Source organism: Condylura cristata, unplaced genomic scaffold (assembly GCF_000260355.1).
Source record: "Condylura cristata isolate star-nosed mole 26May11 unplaced genomic scaffold, ConCri1.0 scaffold00009, whole genome shotgun sequence".
In the NCBI taxonomy this organism is placed as follows: domain Eukaryota; kingdom Metazoa; phylum Chordata; class Mammalia; order Eulipotyphla; family Talpidae; genus Condylura; species Condylura cristata.
The window spans coordinates 18,459,108-18,481,515 of NW_004567110.1; the positions used below are offsets into that span (position 1 = coordinate 18,459,108).

At 32.5% G+C, this 22,408-nt stretch overlaps 1 protein-coding gene across 1 annotated transcript in view; it reads left to right on the top strand.

Annotated features, from left to right (window-relative positions):
• CSMD3 (CUB and Sushi multiple domains 3) overlaps positions 1–22,408 on the top strand; it is a 764,662-nt gene that overhangs the window by 233,415 nt on the left and 508,839 nt on the right. The window contains exon 6 of the mRNA XM_004679632.2: positions 18,480–18,592. Within this exon, the coding sequence (XP_004679689.1) occupies positions 18,480–18,592 (113 nt within the window). The remainder of the gene's footprint in view (positions 1–18,479; positions 18,593–22,408) is intronic.

Sequence of the window (22,408 nt, forward strand, 5' to 3'; positions counted from 1 at the left end):
TTCCCCTCCCTAGCTGAATTGTCTCAGTTTATCTCCAGGGTTGTAGCAGGGCTGGGACAAAAGGCTGCCTAGCAGTAGCAGCTGCCGCCTCAGGCCGTTTTCCCTCTGCAGCTGGCTTCCCGCCGCCTGGGTTTTTAAAGGAGCCGAGCGAGTTCTGTAAATAATTTTTTTAAGGACAGTTATCTGTCAGGGACTTACTAGGATATAGAGTAAAATACAGGTCTAATATTTAGCAAGATGTTTGGCAAGAAGATCATGTAGAAAGCATATGTGTAGAAATATAAAAGAAAGAGACTGACTTAACCATTAAAGGAAACTTTATCAAGGTAGAAATTTCAGTAAAGTCTTACAGCAAGGTTTATAATTAATAGAATGCAAGATCATGGCCAAAGGAACTATAATTATGTAACACTTCCCAGGGAGGAGATTGTTAAGAAGTCAGAAATTGTTACACCATTTATTAGTTTGAATGTTACCCTGCCAGTTTTTCAAATGTGCAAGAAAATAAGCGATGAACTACTCAGACACAAAGGACTTTATTAATCATGGCGCCTCAACATGGTGAACTTCTGATTTGTTTTGTTTTCCTTTGACCCATTTCCCACAAGTGAACACCAAGTGATAGCACCAAATGACTTGTGCACATACAGTAGGGCCTGTTACAGGAAAGGAACCCTGAGATGGGGAAGCCTGTGTCTTTTGCAGTAAGCACTAAGAATTACCTCTATATTCCTCTGGAGTAAAACACTGTTTTTCAAGGAAACCTAACCTTTCTTCTAAAGGAAGACACTGCTATGATAAGGACCTCTTTTGGCATAGAGGACTACAGGCATGACCTCTTAATTTGCATTTCCAAAATATAAAATTGTGGTTGAAAAGAATGTCAGTTAACTTTTCTAATTAGGCAAACACAAAATTGTTGATAGTTGGTTAAGGGTATTTATTAACTGACAATAGGTAGGGAATGTATGATCTGATCACTGGTTTTAGACCTTTAAGTCAGCTAATGAGATTTGACCGAGTAAATGTTTCTAAGTGTCACTGATCATAATAGTAACATTCCTTTGTACAGGAGAACTAAAAGATATGCTTTATGCATTGAATTTCATCCTTCCCAAACTCAGTCCTACCCCTTAGAGCTTGTGAATTATGAACTTTTTTGAAAACACTGCCCGAATAGATGATTAAATTCATGAGAGTTCATTAGGGGTAAACCTGATTGTCATAGATCTGTGTCCTTGTAAAGAGAGGAAATAACAGCACAAATGTGCACAGGGAGATACTATGTGGCATTCAGGTAGATATTGGGGTGATATCATAACATGCCAAGGAATACTGAAAATTACCAGAAAACTATCAGAAGCTAAGAGAGAGGCATAGATTCCTCCTTATAGACCCACTCTTGACAGTGTTGATCAAAAAGATTAATTTGATCTTGATCTTCAGGCCTGCAGAAATTTAAAAATGTGAAAAAAATCAATTTCTGTTTAAGTTTTCCAGTGTGGGTACACTTTGTTATGATATTATAAGCAGATTGATACAAAGTATTAGTGGAAGTGACTTTTTTCTGACTCAAGAAATGGGTCAAGAAAAATGAGGATAGGTTGCTGTGTAGATTAGATGAAAGATATACAAAACATATTTAGCAGAGGGTTTCACAAATACTAAATAGGAAGTGGTAGTTTTGCCCTTATAGTTATTTATATTTTGCCCTTGACATTTTGTTAGTAGTGTAATGACCGAAAGTACTGGACACAAACAATAAGGCTTTGAATCTCATGTCCACCATTTTCTATGTATGGCCTTCGACACTTGCTTATACTTTGTATACTTCATTTTCATCAACTCTAAAGTGAACATGATCATAATTCCCACATCATGAGGGTATGGGGTTATATAAGGAAAAACTCAGCATGGACCTGTTTAGAGCGTCTAATGCATTTTAGCTATTATTATTATTTTCAGTTGTCCATATATCTTTTGTTGTTTAAGAATTACATTTGCTAAATTTGTTTATCAGTAAAGCTTATTTTAATGATAGTTCTCCCCAAATTTCCAGCTTAATGTACTATAAACTTAGAATTTTATTTAAAAAAATATATATTTTCTAGAAGTGTTTCCCCTCTCTCCCCCCCCCCGAAACAAGAATTCACATGAGCAATTTGTTTTAAAAGTATAGAGCACCTCACTGAACAATAATTAAAGTAGTGAAATTGTATTCAAAGTACCTAAGTCAGTCCCTTGTAGTCAATTAGGTGTCCAGAGAATTACAATTATGTTTCAAACCACCAGGGCACATTTAAACCACTGAAGCAGAATGTTGCTCTGGTGATTTTAGGGTAGTGCTATGGGAGAGTTTCTCAGACAATTTATTATCTTAAGGTAAAGAACCTTATTAACTCCTTCACAGTATAAGCACACCACATCTCAACCAGAAATGCTACTCTATTCTGATGTGCTGAAGTTATAAGAAAATGAAACAAGACATATTTTGTAATATATTGGAAAAACATTAAAATAAGTAGGATAATTTATGAGTGTGTCTTCTGCGAAATATTCTTTCAATATAGAAATATTTCAGTTTCCATTCTGCTAGAACTGTGGTATGTATATAATTAAAATAGGATATAGTTTACATATTTATTGTTTAATTGCTGCAAATTAGAGTGTTTTTAATTTTATAATAGTTTATTTTTACATATTTTTGCGCATTTTTCCATCTCAGTTGTAATCCCCGTGGGCTTCCCATCACCAAATCACCCATGTGCCATTACCAGAGTCCAGTGCATTTCCCTCCCCACAATGTTTTTGATCCCATTTCCCACTCCACCCCCACAAAATGTCTCTGGTTCATCATTATCACTATTTTCTCACCTGTTCTGTTATATTTCTGTTATGAGAGAAACCATCTGGTATTTTTCCTTTTCTTTCTGACTTATTTCACTAAGCATGATCTTTTCCAGCTCCATCTATGTTGCTGCAAAAGACATGTGTTTCTTTTTCTTGATGGCTACGTAATAGTCCATTGCGCATACGTACCACATCTTTTAAATCCGGTCATCCATTTTTGGGCATTTGAGCTGTTTCCATGTCTTTTCCAAGAAAAAATATACCAAGATAATTATTTAATATCAAAGTTGTAAATTGTTAAATTAAATATGGCTTAGTAACTCTAGGTAGCTCCAAAGCAGTGGCATATATTTACTTTGATGTAATTAATATATGTCCAAAAATGTTAGATCACCAAGAATATTAGTTATAGAATTATATTTTCCACTCATTTATTGTTGAGGAAAAAATCAATAAAACCCATAGCTTAAATCAATTATTTCAAAGAAACAACTAAAAGTATTAAGCTATCCTACTTTAAAAATATCCATTGTAAACTTTTAGCAGTTCTATGATACCTTAATGTTTATATAATGGAGTAGATCCAGAATATTATCTAGATATTTCAAAGGGAGGATGGTTTTGTGATGTGCTACTAAACTCCCATGAGAATGGCATGTTTCAGTTCCGTGGTGAATCAGTCTGCTAACCTGCTCTCACTCACTAGTGAATTATCAGATATGCAGAATGTGCTATGGAAGTTGGTGCCGGGGGGCACCTGCTCATTACTGGATGGATTTCTTTTCTTTTGGTATAGTGATGTAGAATGTAAATAAATTATTAAAAAATCCATCATTTTAAAGAAACTCAAATTCTGCGTAATCTGATGATGATTATTTTTTCCTAGTGGAAACATAATAAACATGCCAATTAGATTGGGCATTAACAAAAGAAAGAAAATAAAGCTATCTGTATGTTTTATTACAACACAATATTGACACAAACCAATAATTGATGCATACTAACTCTGTAATAATCTTTTTAGCATAACTTACCAGTTAAGGCTTAAGGTTAAGTATGTGATAGCTATCAAAGTAAATAGTATACTGTAAAACTATTGAAATTATTTAAAATATTTTAATTATAATGAGTCAACTATTATAGTTATAAATAAATAATATGATTATTTAGATAATGATTTAGAGGCAATTTACTTAATATATTGTAAAGTGTAGACATGTTTAAGTCCATTTTCAATCTATATTTACTATAATATTACATTACTTATTTTACTATAAAATTATTTTTAAAGGAAGTAGGATATTTTCAACTGAATGAACTTACTTGAAAAATGTTTGGCTTATAGACAATTGTTTCTAGCAAATAGAGAGGTGAAAATGTTGTGACATGGATCAGTAGTCTGTAGACTGATTTATGTGAACAGTAGGTGGCTAACAACTGAACTAAAGATGGTGTCTCTGAACAAATATGCTGGTTTTCTAGGTCAAGTTTTTAATTTCAAATGGAAACTGTGTATAAGGCAAAAATCCAACATGGATTGAGCTGAAGTTTCATAAGCAAATTAAATATAAATTTATTAGTGCAATAAACAAATTGCATAGTAAAAATTGAGCATGCTATTTTAGTACAAAATGTATTATCTAAGTCAATATAGTTTTCAAACAAATATACATGCAGTGAAGATATGCTTTAAATAGCTTAATGTCTTACAGCAAAGATATAATACTAATTGCCTATGAAGTACAATGGAAGGTAGAAGGTTCTGTACTTATACTACAAATGGGAAAGATGTCAGGAATTTGAATTCTCATCTTTGTTTTTCACTAAAACATGTATAATTTTGCCTTTTATTTTTCTAGTCATTTTTTTCACTAAAGTAATGGGAAACTAAGTAAATGAAGCATTTGCATTCATTCTTAAAGAGGGAAAATATGTTTAGTAGTAAAACTTATTACTCAAACTAGTTCTTACTTGTAAGTTCACATTTAACAAAATGGCAATCTGATATTACTAAATCCATAATAAAGTATAACCCCTTTCATATTAAACTGTATTTGTAATCAGCCACAAAAGCAGAAAATATGTTCCTTTTGCTTCAGCTGAATTTAATAGTGTGTGATATGTAGCTTTGCCAAACAAATTGCCATACCATAGCTTTGGGAATTAGATTAGATAAGTATGTATATAACTATATGGAATGTCAATGAATAGCAACACAAGTTGCAGACAACAATTTGAATATTTTGGGACAATTTAATGAGCATTAACCACTGAAAATTCCTACAAATTATTTATGGATCTTTAAAGATAGGTAGACAATAATAGAAAATACTTGAAAGAATATGAGAGATATTATTGAAATAATAAGAAAACATTAGTGATAAAATTTAAAATACAGTGTTTAATAGATGTCTAATAACATTTAATAAAAATTGCTTTGACTATAAAGTGTGAATTAATTCTGAGTTACTGATATCAAATATCAAAAATTGGAAACTACAGTACCTATTAAAATCAAAACAAATTTTTATGGTCGTAGCCCACTGGAAATATGTGAAAAAATATTCCCACCCATTCCTTTCTTAACAATTCCAAAATAAAGTAGCAATTTTTTCTTCTTCCACCTCATATTTTCTTTCCTGCTTTAATCCAGTTATGCAAGTCATGTTCTTAACTTCTCACCTAGGACTTAACTTTCCAGCTCACAAATTTGTTTGGCATTATAATTCAGATAATTATTAGTCTGGTTTTCTGTTCATGGTGATCTTTCTAATAGTGAAAGACAGTCTAATTGTCAAGTAAAACTCATTGCCCACATAAAGCCAATTCTGAGGCCTTTGGAACAGCAAAGGTTTTTCTGGGAAACTGTATTTTTCAAAACACAAATATGTTGGGCATGGGATTTTAAACAGTAGTAAAATATGAACCTATAAAGGAACCGAGAAAAAGCAGCCAGAGTGGAAAGAGATAGCAGCATTATGGACTCATAGACTTGAAGAGAAGAAAGTGTGTTTCAGGGGTCTACTGGCTCTGAGAAAACAAGAAGCATGATGATTAATTGTCCTGTGTTGGGGGTGGGAAGAGCAAAAGGAACTTTGGTGATGGTAAACGGGTGGGAGGGAACTGTATGGGGGCCACACCCGACATACAAAAGCACATATGGTACAAAAATGAAAAATGATGTTAAAACATATTAAGAAAATAAACAAACAAAAACAGTTTCTGTGTTGTGAAGTAAGTTGCTGTGATAAATTTCAGCACAGTGGATTTCTGCTAGTTGGAGGTATTACATATATTCAAAATAATTGATTTGAAAAGAAACTTGTATAGAAAAGACACATGCTTGATATAGCATGTGAAGAAACTTCATTTATTATTTCCCAAACATTAGCTGATTGGGGAGGTGCAAAGTTAAGCTTTTTTTTTTTAGGTCTCAACTAGAATTTCTCTGTTGCTACAAAGATGATATAACTCACATTTCTATCTTAGCTATTTTTTTCTTAAAAACAAATGTAGCTGAATGATATTTCTTTGTAATGTGTATATTGTATTTTAGGATTATGCATTTCTTTATAATATGGATATTATTCATATGTAATACATTACTTTATAACCTCTTATGAAATACAGGGATGTCATAATTCAGTCGCAAAAATTTTAAATAATCACAAATAGAAAGGAAAAGTATTATGCTTTTTTGTTCATATAGTTAATTATATTTGTCACCTATTAAGTAATATCAGGTTCATGGAGTTCTCCACGGAGATACCACTCCCAGAACCCGATATAAAACTTGGCATGAAAACAAGACCCACAGTCCTCAGAACCTACTGCTAGGCTAATAACCCTTAATTAACTTGTATATCTTATTAAAAGAAAAAAAAAATAGGTGGGGCCCTCCCTGTTGGTGCAGCGGGTTCTAGAGTGCAGCACTGCAAGCTGGCTGCAGCCGCTTCAATGCCAGTTCAATCTGTGGCCCCGGAAGTGACCCACATGGCGGCAGACCTCTCCTGACACACCCTTTGCTCCCCTCAGCAATGTACTTGCTCCCCTCAGCAATGATCTGCCAGTTCTGCTCTCAGGCTCTGTTTCTGGCGATGCCTCTCACTGCCCCTGCATCCCTGGCCTGCACCCTAGTTCTGTATGCATAAATAAATCTTTAAAAGGAAAAAAAAAAAAAACGTGTTGCACGTGACTGTCTTCTGATGACTCTCTAGCTGCTTCTTAGAAATGTCTTGCTTTCCTTTGTGTTTCGAACAGAATATTTCCTGGGCCTTATTTTCCAACCCAGAAGTTTTGAATGGGGCAACCCATATATAACTCCCTGTATTCTTATCTTTGTTCCACATTGAGTAAACTTTCTTAGGAATAACTGATGCACTAAATTACATAATATACAGAACAATATATGGAACAGAACAGAACTCAGTTACTTAGCATGTGACTTCTGATCTTCCTTTACCTACAAACTCAGATTCTTCACATTTTAGCTACTTTTATAATTTATTAACAGACAAGGTCATTTTTAACATGTTAAGTAGTGGTTTCCTCATTTATTTTTTTATTGAGGTGAGCTTAGTTTACAGCACTATACATAATTTAGAGGTATATCCTCCTCAGATATGCGCTACAACTCCAACATCATAGATACATTCATACTGCTATACCTTATGCCATCGAATACCTTTTTTCCTTTATCCTCATGTCCATTCTTCTTCCACTCTAGCATCCTCAAATCCATAGTCATATTTCTGGGGTTGCTTTCATTTACTTTGTTCACTATCTGTTATTTTTTCCTGTCTATATTCCCTATAGGAGTGAAATAATCTGGTGTTTGTCTTTCTCCTGATTTATTTCACTTAGCAAATCCCCTCCAATGTCATGCATGTTGTCATAAATGACATGAGTTCATTTTATTTATATAAATATATAAATTTTAATGATTTGAAATTTATTTAATAAATTAATGATTTGGAGGAAAATGACATGTGACAAAGTCTTACTATTTTAGCTGAAATTATTTACAAAATTATTTCAGTTGTATCTATTTCTAGATAGTCCACTGAACACTTAGTTGGGAATATTTAAAGTTCTGGACTTTTTTAAAGATTTATTTATTTGTACGTACAGAACTGGGGCACAGGCCAGAGGCTCAGGGGTGGCGAGAGGCTTCACCAGAGACAAAGTGGGGAGCAGAACAGGCAGATCGACAAAGTACACTGCTGAGGGGAGCAGCAGGAGTGTCAGGAGAGGTCTGCCAGGCCATGTGGTCACCTCCGGGGCAGGCAGGAATCAAACTCATGCGCAGGAATCAAAAGCACTGTGCTTTAACCTACGCCACTAGGGAGGGCCAAATTCTGGACATTTTTTAGTGGAACAAACACCATCTGATGTTCCAAACTGATTAGTATATAAAGGAAGTAGTATACTGATTAAAACCAATAAGCACAAAGAAAATTAGGTCATGTTTTTCAAGTTTTCTGTGTGAAAAGTGAAATTTAATGAAATATTGTGTACTCAATGAAGTGAATATTTTCTGAAATTTTAATGCCTTAATTAAAACATCTTATATAAAAAAAGTGTTCTTTTATTAAGGACAGTTAGTTCAGTTTAAAGATACCCCTCTCAAATCATTAAAATATTCTGTTTATGGCCCTCCCTGGTGGTGCAGCGGGTTAAAGCACAGCACTGAGAATCTGAGGCCACTTCCGCATGAGTTCGATTCCCGCCTGCCGCCTGCCCGGAGGAGACCACATGGCGAGCCAGACCTCTCCTGACCCGCCCGCTGCTTCCCTCAGCAGTGTACTTCGTAGATCTGCCTGTTCTGCTCCCCACTCTGTCTCTGGTGAGGCTTCTCGCCGCCCCTGAGCCTCTGGCCTGTACCCCAGTTCTGTATGCACAAATAAATAAATCTTTAAAAAAAAATATTCTGTTTACTAGGTAAAAATGATTGTTATTTTTCTCTAGTAATTCCATAATAAGAAAAGCAAACTGTTTAAATGTTTGAAGATAATTCTCGTTTATTTTTAAGATGATAAAGTGTCCTGTTAGATAATTACTTTAGTGATAAACCAAGATATCCAGTATTTAATTAAAATAAGTTTCACTTCCTACTTATTCACCCATGGAAAACTTAGTTCTATTCATATTTCTTTGTCCCTAAAAGTTATAGTTGCCTTGAATTCATTAACTATTTTAGGAAGGTGATTATTTTAGGAACGTGATAGAGTTAAAAAATAATTTTTATTATAGTTGTGAAATATTTGAGTATTGGTTGTCCTATTTTATTTTATTTCTGTTATTCCTTGAAACTGAAAAGTCTTATGATGATATGTAATGAATTATTCATAGGTGACTTCATTGTGTACTTTCTAAATTGAATAACAGTTTGTGATAATTATGTAGTCATAATTATAATTCCATAAATATTTGTGAATTGTTCTAAATCCATATTCTGGTAACTTTTAGATTCTAAATATATTCATATTGCTTCCCAGATCACCTGATTAGATACTTCTTTTTTTAAGATAGTAGAGCTGATGTTTTTAGCTATAAATTGGTATCAAATTTTCTATTCAATCCAATTTTGGAAGTTTCTGTAAATCAGGTACTGTGTTATCCTACAACTCATAAGATAGACCAAAGACTCAAATAAGAGGGTCTCTGCTTGCATAGATATGATATTCTAAAGTCAAGTTTAATTTATAAAATAAGTAGCATGCATTTTAATAAATTATGCATTAAGTAATTAAAAAGTAGTCATGGCTAATAGTACAGTATGTTGAAGTGGGTGGGTTTTGGATCAGATAATGCAGTATAGACATTACGAATAAATTGACTGAATAATGAAAGAGAGGTTAGCTAACAAAGGGCTCACTGGAAAAATGATATTCCAAATTTGGCAAATGCTAAGTGCAAGATCCCTATGGCAGTAGAGTTTCCCATGTTTAAGGGGAATGGAATGCCCGTGTGGCTGGAATGCCCATATAGTAAAAGTTAAGTTGTTTTATGTGAGATGAGGGAAGAGAGAAGATAGATATCAGAATTTGCAATCATTAAAAGCCTAGGTGATGAGTCCAAATTGAATTTCAAGTTTAGTAAGTAAGCATGGTAATAACATATAGTTTGGAAGAAGAATTACTGGATAAGGGACAGTTTATAGGAGTTCTCAGTACACTCCAAAGAAAATCAGGATCTAGGTGACCAAGAGTAGCTGGCTAGTTGCAACAATAATGAAGAAAAATGAACAGTCGAAATGCAAATTAAGAGCAGAATGTAGTTACTTGCAAATGGGTTGGACTTCTGTGAGTGAAGAGAATAGAGTCCAAACATGACTCCAGTAATTGAACAACTGGAGTGTGTTGGTACCCCTTTATGTGATATAATGAAGAATAGAAGGTAATTACAACTTTGGAGGGAGAATATCAAAGATCTAATTTAGGCATACTGAGTTTGAGATCTTATGTGAAAACCTAAATGGAGTTTAGGTTGTTGAGTATAGAGTTGAGATACCTAAATGGAGTTGTTGAATATAGAATTGGCTAGTGTTGAAAACTAGGCAACTTTAATACATGAATAATAAGAGATTCTGCTTTGGTGTACTGATACATGATGTCTATGTTGCTACCTCAATTTCTGCTGTCATTGAGGCTTTTCATTCTGATACTGGCATTCAGTAATTTTTTTTTTTTTCTGATGCCTTTAAAATGGGTATGTACAAGATAGGCATTCTAAATTGATGACTTCTGTTACTTAGGCATTCTTAGTTCAGACAATGTGTGCCCCCAAAATACTCTTTCTTATGCTTTGGATTTAAGACATGGCAGATAATCAGAGGTGAAGAGCATAAAAAGGATAGAATATAGGTACAGCTACTTATTTAATAAACTATTATCACAATAAAGGCCACTAACATCCTTTATAGTTCTTTATGTAGATAATTATAAATGCCAATATTTTTGTCAATTCTTGCCTGAATTTGAAACTTAAAAAGTAAATGCTATCTTGTCATTCTTATTTTAAAATATGTTTTTGCATTAACAGAGGATTCAGAAAAAAAATACCTTAATATTATTTTACATTAGAATATTAATTCTAAAACTCAAGGGAACAATTAGGATTGTGATTATAAACTTAGTATTTCACAGAATATGGATGATATTTAATGCAGGCATTGGTGAGATTACTTGGTTTAGGAGTGCATTGAAGTGGACTATAAGTTTCAGGATCCTGGGTCCCAATATTTTGTAATGGGAAGAGTATCTAGCAAATTATATTAAGTGAAGATGGTTAATGGGGCAGGAGGAAATCTAAATTATGGAATTATAGGGTCCCATAAAATGTTTTTAAAAGGAGATATGGAAACCTGTACTTATGTTGCTGAGAGGTTTCATAATTTTAGGATGAGAAAGATACATAACAAATTTGGAGTTCAGTTTCTTGCCGTATTGGTGCATGGATTTGTTACAGGAGATCAGACTTGTTAATAGGATCTATATCATAATGTTTGGTTTTAGAGAAATAAAGTAAGTAAAATAGAATCTGTAGTGATAAGTGTATGAAGAAAAATACATCAGAGAAAGGTGATAGACATTTCTGGGAGGTATAATATTTCGAATATACTGGTCAGGGTAGTTCTTATATAGAAATGTTGCTTTTGAGAAAGGGAGGACAGAGAGCCAAGCAGATTTCTTGGAGTTGTTCTAGACTAAAGAATTACTGAATGCAAGTGTCCTGACCATTTCTAGAGTTATTTGTATAAAACAGAGGAAATGGAATCCTATGGGGAAATGGTTGAGGAGAAAATAAATGAAGATAATGTGTCAAAAGAGTTCTTACCAGAGCTGTCACTATGAGAGGAAGTAAAGATTTGGAGTAGTTGCCAGAGGATAAAACAGTATAATCATTGTAGGTTCTCTCAATGAAAATAAAAATAACATGACTAAAGTATTTCTTATATATGAGAATAAAAATTAATGTTTTATTATTTGATTTTTGAAATATTTTTAATATGTTCCAAAGTTATTCAGGTCAATCTTCCAAAATTTGTGATATCATGACAATGCAGAGTATTTATATATGCAGTAAATCATAGTATCCATACTCTACTAATAGGTAACTGAAATACATTTTGACAAATGACTGCTAAAAGGACTATAATCTCCAAAGTTATTTATTATGTGAAAAGTGAAAGTAAATGTAGCCTGAAGCCCTTAAAAAATTGTTCCACTATCCAGTTTTGTTGTTGACATCATCCTGTCACATTTGCTCTTTACTTTGATAGGCATAATGATGGCTTTTTCTTGAAGGTTATGTGTTGACATTTAATGCAGTTCATCAGCATTTATTGAGCACCTGTTACATGCTCATGTTAAAAGCACTGTGAAGAATTTCAAATGAAGAACTGAACTTCAGGGAATTATAGTATAATTTAGTGGTCTTTAGTTTTATACCACACATGCAACATTGTCACTGATGTTAATATTTTAAACCTCACATAATTCAAATATATGTATATGTTGAATGTTAAGACTGTAGTAGTAGCTAATATATACCTCTTTATAAAGTCTATGCATAAACCTATTTTCATATGTAAAGTTGATTAAAGAAGACTCAAAGAGAATAAAGTTTAAGAATTTTCCAATAAAATGTTTCAGAAAAGAAAAATTTTATTCACTTCTTTAAAATGAAACTTTTTTGTTGAAACATTTCATTTTCACAAAGTGAGAAACTTTTTGTGTACCCTTTGACAGGTCTTAAAGGTACTGATTTTGGAGAGATCATCAAGTTTATTTACAAAATTACATTATTTGGAAATATAAGTAGGGTATGCAGTAATCTGTCATCTAGACTATGTGCTGTTCTTACTGAAAGCAGAAGATCGAATGAGATAGTCTTCCATGTTAATGTAATCAGCAGTACCAGTGGTATATTTTTAATGTAAATCAGAACTGACAAATTATATAGTAAATAATTAACTTCAAAAGAATCGCCATATATTGAATACACTGGGAAAGTTGTTGGAATATTTTTCACTTTTAATACCAAATCATTGCTAATTTGTTTACTTGAAGTTGGGAGATGACAATTTGAAATAATCCCATTTAAAACCTCATTCCTTCTCCATCTCATTCCCTTTCTTCTACCAAATATTACGTGACTTGCTAGATGTTTCATTCTTTTGAAGAATTTTAAGCTGCTAAAGAAATAAGAATATGTAATTATATTCTAAATTATATAATAGGAAGGTCGGGCAATGTTTATATGAAATATTTCAATATCTTTGAGATATTTGGATAGGTTGACTTCAGACTTTACATGTAAAGTAGCTTAATACTTATTTAAATTGAATCTCCACTTATGAAACAAAGTCCAGTTATTATGTGGCTTAAATTATGGATCAAATAAAGTTTTTTCAGATTATATAAGTTTAAATATATATCTGTGTGCAATTATATGTGTATGTTTCTTGTTAAAAAATATTTATTTATTTACGCATACAAGAACTGGAGAGTAGGCCAGATATGTGGAGGGTGAGTGAATTCACCAGAGACAGAGTAGGGAGCAGAACAGGCACATCAACTGAAATACACTGCAGAGGGGAAGCAGCAGATGAGACAGGAGAGGTTTGCTGCACCATAGGGGTCCAATTCATGCTGCAGCAGCTGACAATAGCTTGACAATGTTGAGACTTTTACCTCTGCATCTCAGGGTGGCCCAATATCCTTTGTCTCTTTAATTTTCAGCGCTACTTTACAAAGCTTGGTAAGAACTTATTTAGGCTTTGACATGTGTGATTTTTCCTGAGTTGACTAATTCCTTAATGACATTTTCTTATTTAAGATGTGGCATTCTTTTTGTTTCTGATACATTGCCTCTGAACTCTGCTGGCAAGCTTATAAATCAGATCACCAACCATACATAATTTATTTCCGTAGGTAACTGAATGTGCAATGTAGAATACAAATTTGTTTTGAAAAATATTTCTGAACATCTATAATAAGTTCAAAAATTTGCAGCATAAAGCAAGATTTCTTTTAATTGTTTCGTTATTCTCACAAATCTTAGGAAAGTGTATATACATGTGTTATATGTTGTGTTCAAACCAGATATAAAAATACTATGCGTATGTAAATCTTCTAAGATGTATAAACTTGCCTTATTTTATTTTGTAGATCTTATGCCTTAAATATCTATTTTGAATTTGATTTGCATTAAAATTGCATAAAACTTTTCTTAAACATGCATCCTTGTTTCTGCATTTTCCAGAGACAACTGATTTTATCTACTATTAAAATATAAGCCCTTTCTCAAGAACATCATTTGACCATTGAGAAATTTTTGTAACTGAGATGAGTTGTAATGTTGAACACTACATGAAACATTCTGTAGCATAAACTTTTCTGTGTCATTTACCTGACTGTTTCAAATGGGGTTAGCATTTACTCATAGAAACAATGAAAGCAATCTCCTCTATTTTTTTTTTTTTTTTGATTGAGGTAACATTGGCTCACAACACTGTGTATGTTTCACAATTTCACAGGTATATGATCCCTAAATACACTTTAAAATATCTTTATATGTATGTGTGTGTGTATATATATATATATATATATATATATATATATATATAAGCACTTCTGTATAGTTTCTTGTAGTTGCTATAATTTTTTTTCCCATATATTTGTGGCTGAGAACAACACAGCTCTGTCTCCTTCACAGTTAAAGAAGCCAGTATGTGAAATTAGTTTCACTGCATTGCAATCAAGATGTTGGCAGGGCTGTACTCCATGGGACGCTCTTGCCTCTTCCAGCTCCTTGTGACTAATCTATGGCTGCAGGCATCTACTTTCTGCCATCATGGTCACACTGCCTTCTCTTTTACTTCATCACCTTTCCCTTATGAGGACACTTATGATGGCCGTTTTGGGCCCACTTGCATAATCCAGGGTAAACCCCAGGAGGAGTGTTCCTGATCATATCTACAGAAGTTTTGCTATCTAAGGTAACATTCACAGGTAGGATTAGGAACCAGGTTACTGAACCTCCTTACTTGATGAGATTGATGGAAATTAAACATGTCATTTCCCACTTTCTTTTTTTTTTTTGTGTGTGTGTGTCATTGTGATCTTTTAGTCCTGCTTAAGCATTTATATTTGCTGTTCAGATTGTAATAGCAGATCGAGTAGGTCAGTACAAGGTTTTTCTTACTCTTTCTCTTGACTTTCAGACCAGCCCCTATAATCCCATCTGCATATATGTGTGTTTTTCTTTTTCCTCTTTTCAAAAAAAAAAAAAAAAGATAAACCCCAAATAAAAATAAAGGTATGTAAGGATCATGAGAACTGTAGTTTTAATGATCAGTAACTTAAAATGGCACAATCTCATAATTGATTAATAATTAATCTTTTAATAGCATACATTATTTGCTAATGCATCATTCACATTAACTCAAAGTAAATTTATATCACAATTTAACATTATTTTAAAAGTGAAGTAAAATTTTCACTTTACTGTGTTTTTGGTCATTAAATATTTATATAAAGTTTCATTATATAACAAACTTATAAATACAGATATTTATTAGATCCTAAATATAAATGCTTACATTGAAATTTGGAAGCATGTGTTATCTTTAACTCAAGCTGATAAGAAGAAAAATAGAGTTACAGTATGCTTAAATTTGCTTTTACTATGGTGTTTCTAGTGAACATTACTTATTTGCAGATATTCATAGAGCTATATACCATGAAATATTTCTGTGGTATTAATTCAGTGAACATTCCTAATACAAAGGATTTCATAGGATACTATACCATAAAATATCAGTTTTAAAATACAATTTATTTTTTAATGGATTTAAAGAACTCTTACATAACAAAATGATGTCTGAACTGAAATATATAGAATGACTCACTATTAGTTTACCATATTAATAGCAACTATCTTCAAAATTCTAATCATGGTCTATCACTGTGGGTTTTACAGACTTTTCCTTTTAAAAAAGCAACTGTGATTATAAACAAAGCATTTCAATTTCAAATATAATTATGAACCAACATCTGACTTTTATAAAAATTATATTGAAGAAAATCAATGAAATTCAGTTTCAGAATGCAACATACTTGAATTAATAAAGTTGAAAATAGTACCACAATTCTGAATCTTCAAAACAGAAAACAAAGTGTGTGTGTGTATAAATCTTTATATCTATTGCTATATATCTGTATTTCTTTCTGTCTATATATACATATATGTAGCTACATATTCATGTTTGTTTATGTCGACTATTAGAATCAAATCAAAAGCACAAAATATAAATAAAATTAACCTGGATAGTTTGAAAGTAGTGAGTGAAATTTTAATACCCAAATCTTAAAACTATATAGGTGTAGGTTCACAGTTTATTTGCTAAATTCAGTAAAAACAAAAATGAAAAAAAAAAAAAAAACACCAACTAGACAAGTAGCTGTGCCTATCAAAAGATAAAATAAGATAAAATAGTTTATTGATAGGTAAGAATTACAGAAAATGTATCCAAAATAAGAGGAGAAATGAAAATTGTATGGAATAGGACTGAATTTATTCATACTGTAATCCAAGAAAGTTAGATTACAGAATGATGTTGCCAGACCCATTCTCTGCACCATTAGACACAATGATACATTAAAGCTGAATTCACATTTCCATGCCACTAACAGTTGGTTATTCATTTAAAGTGATAAATCTTTCCCATAGATCCTAGGATTTTTTGGTGAGTAAAAGGGAAGAGAGGTATTGGCTAGAAGGTCATTACATTGTCATATCTTTACTTATTTTAGTATATGGGTCTTCCTATTGATTCTTTTAATAGAACTGATTGCAAAGAACTGAAAGAATTGCTTCTGACACATACACAATTATAATAAATCAGCTGTTGTGCCTCCCCTGGCTAAGGCATGGCACTATGAATTTGGCTGCAGCCTCTTCAACATGAGTTCAATCTCGGACAAGGAGGTGAGCCACATAGCACAGCAGACCTCACCTGACTAGCCCGCTGCTCCCCTCAGCAGTGTACTTCGTCAGTCAGCCTGTTTTGCTCCCCACTCTGTCTCTGGTGAATCCTTTCACTGCCCTTGCACCTCTGGCCTGTTCCCCAGTTCTGGATGGTTTCATTCATAGGAGAGCAGGGGTGTAAGCGATGGGGTTGGGGGTGGGAAGGAGAGACAGAAGCAAACATAATAGCATAAACTGAAAAAAAGAAAACTATATGGGGGTGGAAAACAGAGAACAACTTTATGGGGGTGGAAAGAGATCAGAATTGGTGTGGGAAGAGTACATGGTGATGGCACATGGATGAATTGATGGTGGGAAGCCCATGGGGATTACAACTCACATGAAAAAATGCATAAAATGAAGAATGATGTAAAAAATATCAAAAATAATAAATTGGCTGTCTATTTGGTTTCTGATGAAGAAAAAATATAAGCAATGACACATATTAGGTATTAGGAATCCTTATTCTAACTCTCCCTTCACTGTGTAATGTTCTTGCCTTTGAGTATATTTTCCCTTCACTTTATAAAATATAACTAAAATTTTAGAGGTTAGGTATATGAGGTGGTATTTCTTTATGGCATGAAATCAGATAAACTGCTTCACTTGAAATTTACAAAATATAGTAAACTGTGAGGGTTAATTTATCAATTAATGCCTGGGATATTTGAAAAACTTTTTTTTTTAGAAATTGTACATTTCTCAATAAATATGTGAATACTAAATAGATATCCAGAACCCCCAAATAGATAAAAAAAAAGTCTATTTCCTGTTAATTGGAGCAGTAGATATGCATTATAGAAGTATAACAACAAAAGTTAATGGTGAAAATTTATAATATTGTGAAATTGAATTAGGATAGCACTTTATCCTAGGAAATGAATTGGGAAATTTGTTGTTTAATATGAAATGCTAAAATACTTATTGGGTGGAAAGGAGATTAATGGCTTTAGATTTGTAAATATACTATATCTGCACATAATGAATACAGTGGTTAACATTATTAGCTTAACATCCAACTTATTTATTATCTGTGCAGTAAATTTGAATGAATCAAAATCATATGCAGTTTACAATTTATTGTTTAATATGTCAATTTGATTAGAATGTCATGTAGGACCCTCCTTGGTGGCACAGTGAGTTAAAGCACAGCACGAAGAAGCTAAAGCCACTTCAGCATATGAGTTTGATCCCCGCCTGCCCTGGAGGTGATCCACATGGCGAGGCAGACTTCTCCTGACCTGCCCGCTGCTCCCCTTGGCAGTGTACTTTGTCAATCTGCCTGTTCTGCTCCCCAGTCTGCCTCTGGTGAACCCTCTCACTGCTCCTGCACCTCTGGCCTGTACCCCAGTTCTGTATGCACAAATAAATGAATATTTAAAAAAAAATGCACACTTAAAAAAAAAGAATATCATGTAGTTGGAATTATGTGATTAGCTTTTCTATACATAAATTTACTGTTACATTGTGCTTAAAATGCTAACAATATAAAGTCATGAATACTGTGTATAGGTTAACGTTTGGGGGGTTTCCAATTCAATGAAAAGATTAACTGCTGAAAGGCTTTTAAAAAATTTTTGTTGTCTTTAATTCAGGTTATCTGGAATGAATATACCACCACCAATTATCAGCAACAAAAACTGGCTCAGACTGCATTTTGTAACAGACAGCAATCATCGATATCGTGGATTTAGTGCTCCATATCAAGGTATATTTAATGAATACCTCTGCCTCTTTTGATGTAAAAAATGATTGCTATTCACAGCTACCTTTTGTCTTAAAAGAAAATATTTTTAGCATTTATAAAGGGCAATTTAAATAAGCAAAAATAATGGCCATTCTCTTGCTGAGGCAATAATGTGATCACAATTAAAGTATAAAGTTTAGCTGATTTTTATGGTACGGGGTTCAGAACAAAGAATATTACGACCTCTAAAAGGTAATATGTAATATTTTGCTTTTATAGAATGTTACTGCAATTGGATATGCTACCTAAAGCCATTCCACAAAACACTACAGGAAAACTAGTTTTAAATAGGTTCTTCATAACTTGAAATTCATTTTTCACATACAGTGTTTTGCTGTTGCTAACTTAATTAACCTTATTAGCATTATTACCACTTTTATTAATAGGGCTAATTTTGAATAAGTGGAACATAATATTTGATGCATTAACTGAAAAAAGTATGTTTCAAACAATATTATTACGGATTATTAATAAAAATGTAGCTTCTACAATGTTCAGTAATGTTAATTTGGGTTTATTCTTCTTTATCCTCAGACTGCTTATTTGGGTAGTTCATTTCATTCTCAAAATATCAGCTACTGTTCAGGGGTAGTGAGCATTGCCACTATTGCATTTTTCCATTTATTTGTTTTTCTTTTATCCTTTCCTTTTTAGTAATGTTTAGTCTGAACCACTTTGCAAATTTAATACGGTCACATTAGGCCCTTGATAGTTAACACCTAAAATGGTATTATATCATATACTGTTTTCTGGAAAACAAATTTAAGCAGTTCATTTAGATTTGAAGACCTATAACCACTTTATATCAGACTTCTCAGTAAAATTTCTCACAATAGTAATAGATTAATATTCTTCATATTTTGACACATAATAGGTATATTGGCACATAAAAATGTCTCTAAGAAGAAACTTTAAAAATTTTAGACAAAATTCCACATAGAAAAGTCTATAATTTTAATGTAAACAAATACAAATGATGTTAAAGCTATATATTTTATTAATACTTTTCAAAAAAGGAAATAAAATACAATATGCTAAGAATCATAATATATATTCTTAAATTTAAAATTTCATGGAAAATTCACTTTGTGTTTTATTAAATATAAGTTTCCAGGATATAATAGCTTGAATCTTAACAATTATAGTCATTGTTAATTTTAAATTCATATACTATTTCTTCGAGTTTCTAATTTTAATTCTAATTTTGCACTTCAAAAGTCAGAGGACTTGTAGTAAAAATAAATAATTGCTGTGGAGCCTCTTTATCCATGGTGTAAACCTTTCCCCTGGTGTAGTTTACCACTTTCTGATTTTATGGCTCTGATTACTCTCTGAAGTGAGTTACAGCAGATAGAAGACTATCAACTTTAACTCATGTCGGTGATCTTTTATAATAGATTCATGTGATCTTTGAGACAGCTTCTTTTCTAGCACTTTTTGATACTTAGGTCTAGAGGAATAAAATAGATCCCCTATTGCAAAATCAAGATGTTATTTCACTTGCTTATGCAGCTTGGTTTCATGAAAGGAATATCTTTAGATAGGCTTGTTTTGAATTCTAAGATGATAGATTTGGACCTTCAGTGGAGACTTAAATGCCATGTAAACTTACATGTTGATTCTCAGTGGTGAACACCTGAAACATACCTGCTATAACGCACTGTTACTTCAATAAAAAATGTTTTAAGAAACGGGTACAAATCTGCCAGTAGATTTGTGTATTTCATTGTTATTTTTGATATTCTTAATCAGTGACCTTAAACTGATTGTTATAGTACTTTCAGAACTCAGTTTAATATTCTAGCTTTGCTTATCTGTTTTCAACACTGATAAATAGCTTATGAATGAGTTCATTGTTATACAATAGGAAATGTTTGATGGGTAATGAATATTTCTATTTTCATCAGGAAAGGTGCTAAACCAAAGGATAATTTTTAGTATGATTTTTGTCTATACAATAGAGAGAAAATAAAGCAGCCTAAGAAAATTTGAAAATTTTGTGGAATATACTACACAGTCACACCTAAATCTACCTATAACACAGCTTCTTAATCCCTCAAGTACTAAGTCCTCAAAATTATTATTGATTTGTAATTTTGTATTCATTTAATGTTTTAACTGTGCAGTAGGTTTAGAAAGACTTTATTTTCTTCACAGTATTTCTGTTTAACCTTTGCTACTTATAAAATACAATGAAAATTAGCTGCAAATTACTAAGAGTTCCTGAATACCATTAGCTAATTTTTTTTTGTACTTTGTCCTATAATTGATCGATTAGGCATATAGACCCAATAGAAAATAGACCCAATAAAAAGCCCCCCCCCCAAGGGCCTTTATTAAATTATGTTGAAGGCTAACTTCTCTTTTAGTTTAGTTGATTAGTTTCAAATAGACTTTGAGAAAAACACACTAACAAATACTTCTGTTCTAAATCAAAAGTACTAAGACAAGGCTTGATTAAGTAAAATGCCATGTGAAGTGATTTATATCCCCAGATCTCACACTTGAGGATGTCTATGCCTATTTAAAATGAATAGAACACATCTCTTCTCCCAAACCCCCTCAAGTTTACTGAAAATTTTTAAGACTCTATTATTACTCTTCTGCACTTTAAATATTTTACTCTTAAATATTCACTCTCCCCCTGAAAGAAGATAATTTCAGTACAATTTTACTATATTAATCTTTGTGTTTTTAAAATTATTCCTACATTCATGTTTCAGTCATCTTTCTCTAATGAACTTGACTTATATTAGACATAACTAGTATAACCTTTCTTGAACTGTACAGTTTGGAAGTCCTCTTATTTATTTATTGAAGTCATTTTTATCCATTTATCATCAGTTGAAATGCATTTAAGTATAAAATCTTATTTATTTTCCATCTTCATTAATATTTCATCATGTTTTCTTAATTGAAAAGTGAATGCTCGAGATCACACACAATTGTCCATATGTGAATTTTTACCACAGATGTTTTGTTAAAAATATTTTTATTTCCAAATCTCCATTATTCCAGAATGTAATATTACATTTTAAATTTTACATTACCCCACATCTTACACATATCTAATGTGTAAAGATGCAATAGCTGTAGATATTCACAATTGTCTTTGACTGTTAAGTTAGAAATTTAACATTGAATAAATGCCAAATAGCTAAGTATATGAATATTTCTATATTATAAACTGTCTTTTAAATTTTGACAAGATTTTATCACATTTTACTTTTCCCCCTTTCTTCCATAGTTTTGTTTATATACAAGGCTTTTATGGACCCTTATTTTCAATTTAATAAAGTTATATGATTAGTAATACAGTGCATTTAAATTTATAAAGATAATTATTTTGCATAACTTGTCAAAGAGGTTTTTATTTATGGATGAGCTATGTATCTTTTTAATAAGAAAAGAATGTTTAATCAACACAACTTTAAAACTATATTGGCAGTGCATTAATTTAAATCTCAGTTACACAGATACTTTTGGTAAATTTGATATACATAATTTAAGTGAAAAATGAATTCAGAGTAGTTATTGCATTTGCACATTTGAATTTTTTGGCATAAATGTGTGTGCACAGGCCTTCCCTGGTGGCGCAATGGGTTGGGACAGCAGCACTGCAGGCTGGCCTCAGCCACTTCAGTGCAAGTTGGATCCCTTCCCTAAAGGTGATCCAAATGGCTTGGCAGACTGCTCCTTGCCCGCCCGCTGCTCCCCTCAGCAGTGTACTTCGTTGATCTGCCTGTTCTGCTCCCCACTCTGTCTCTGGTGAAGCCT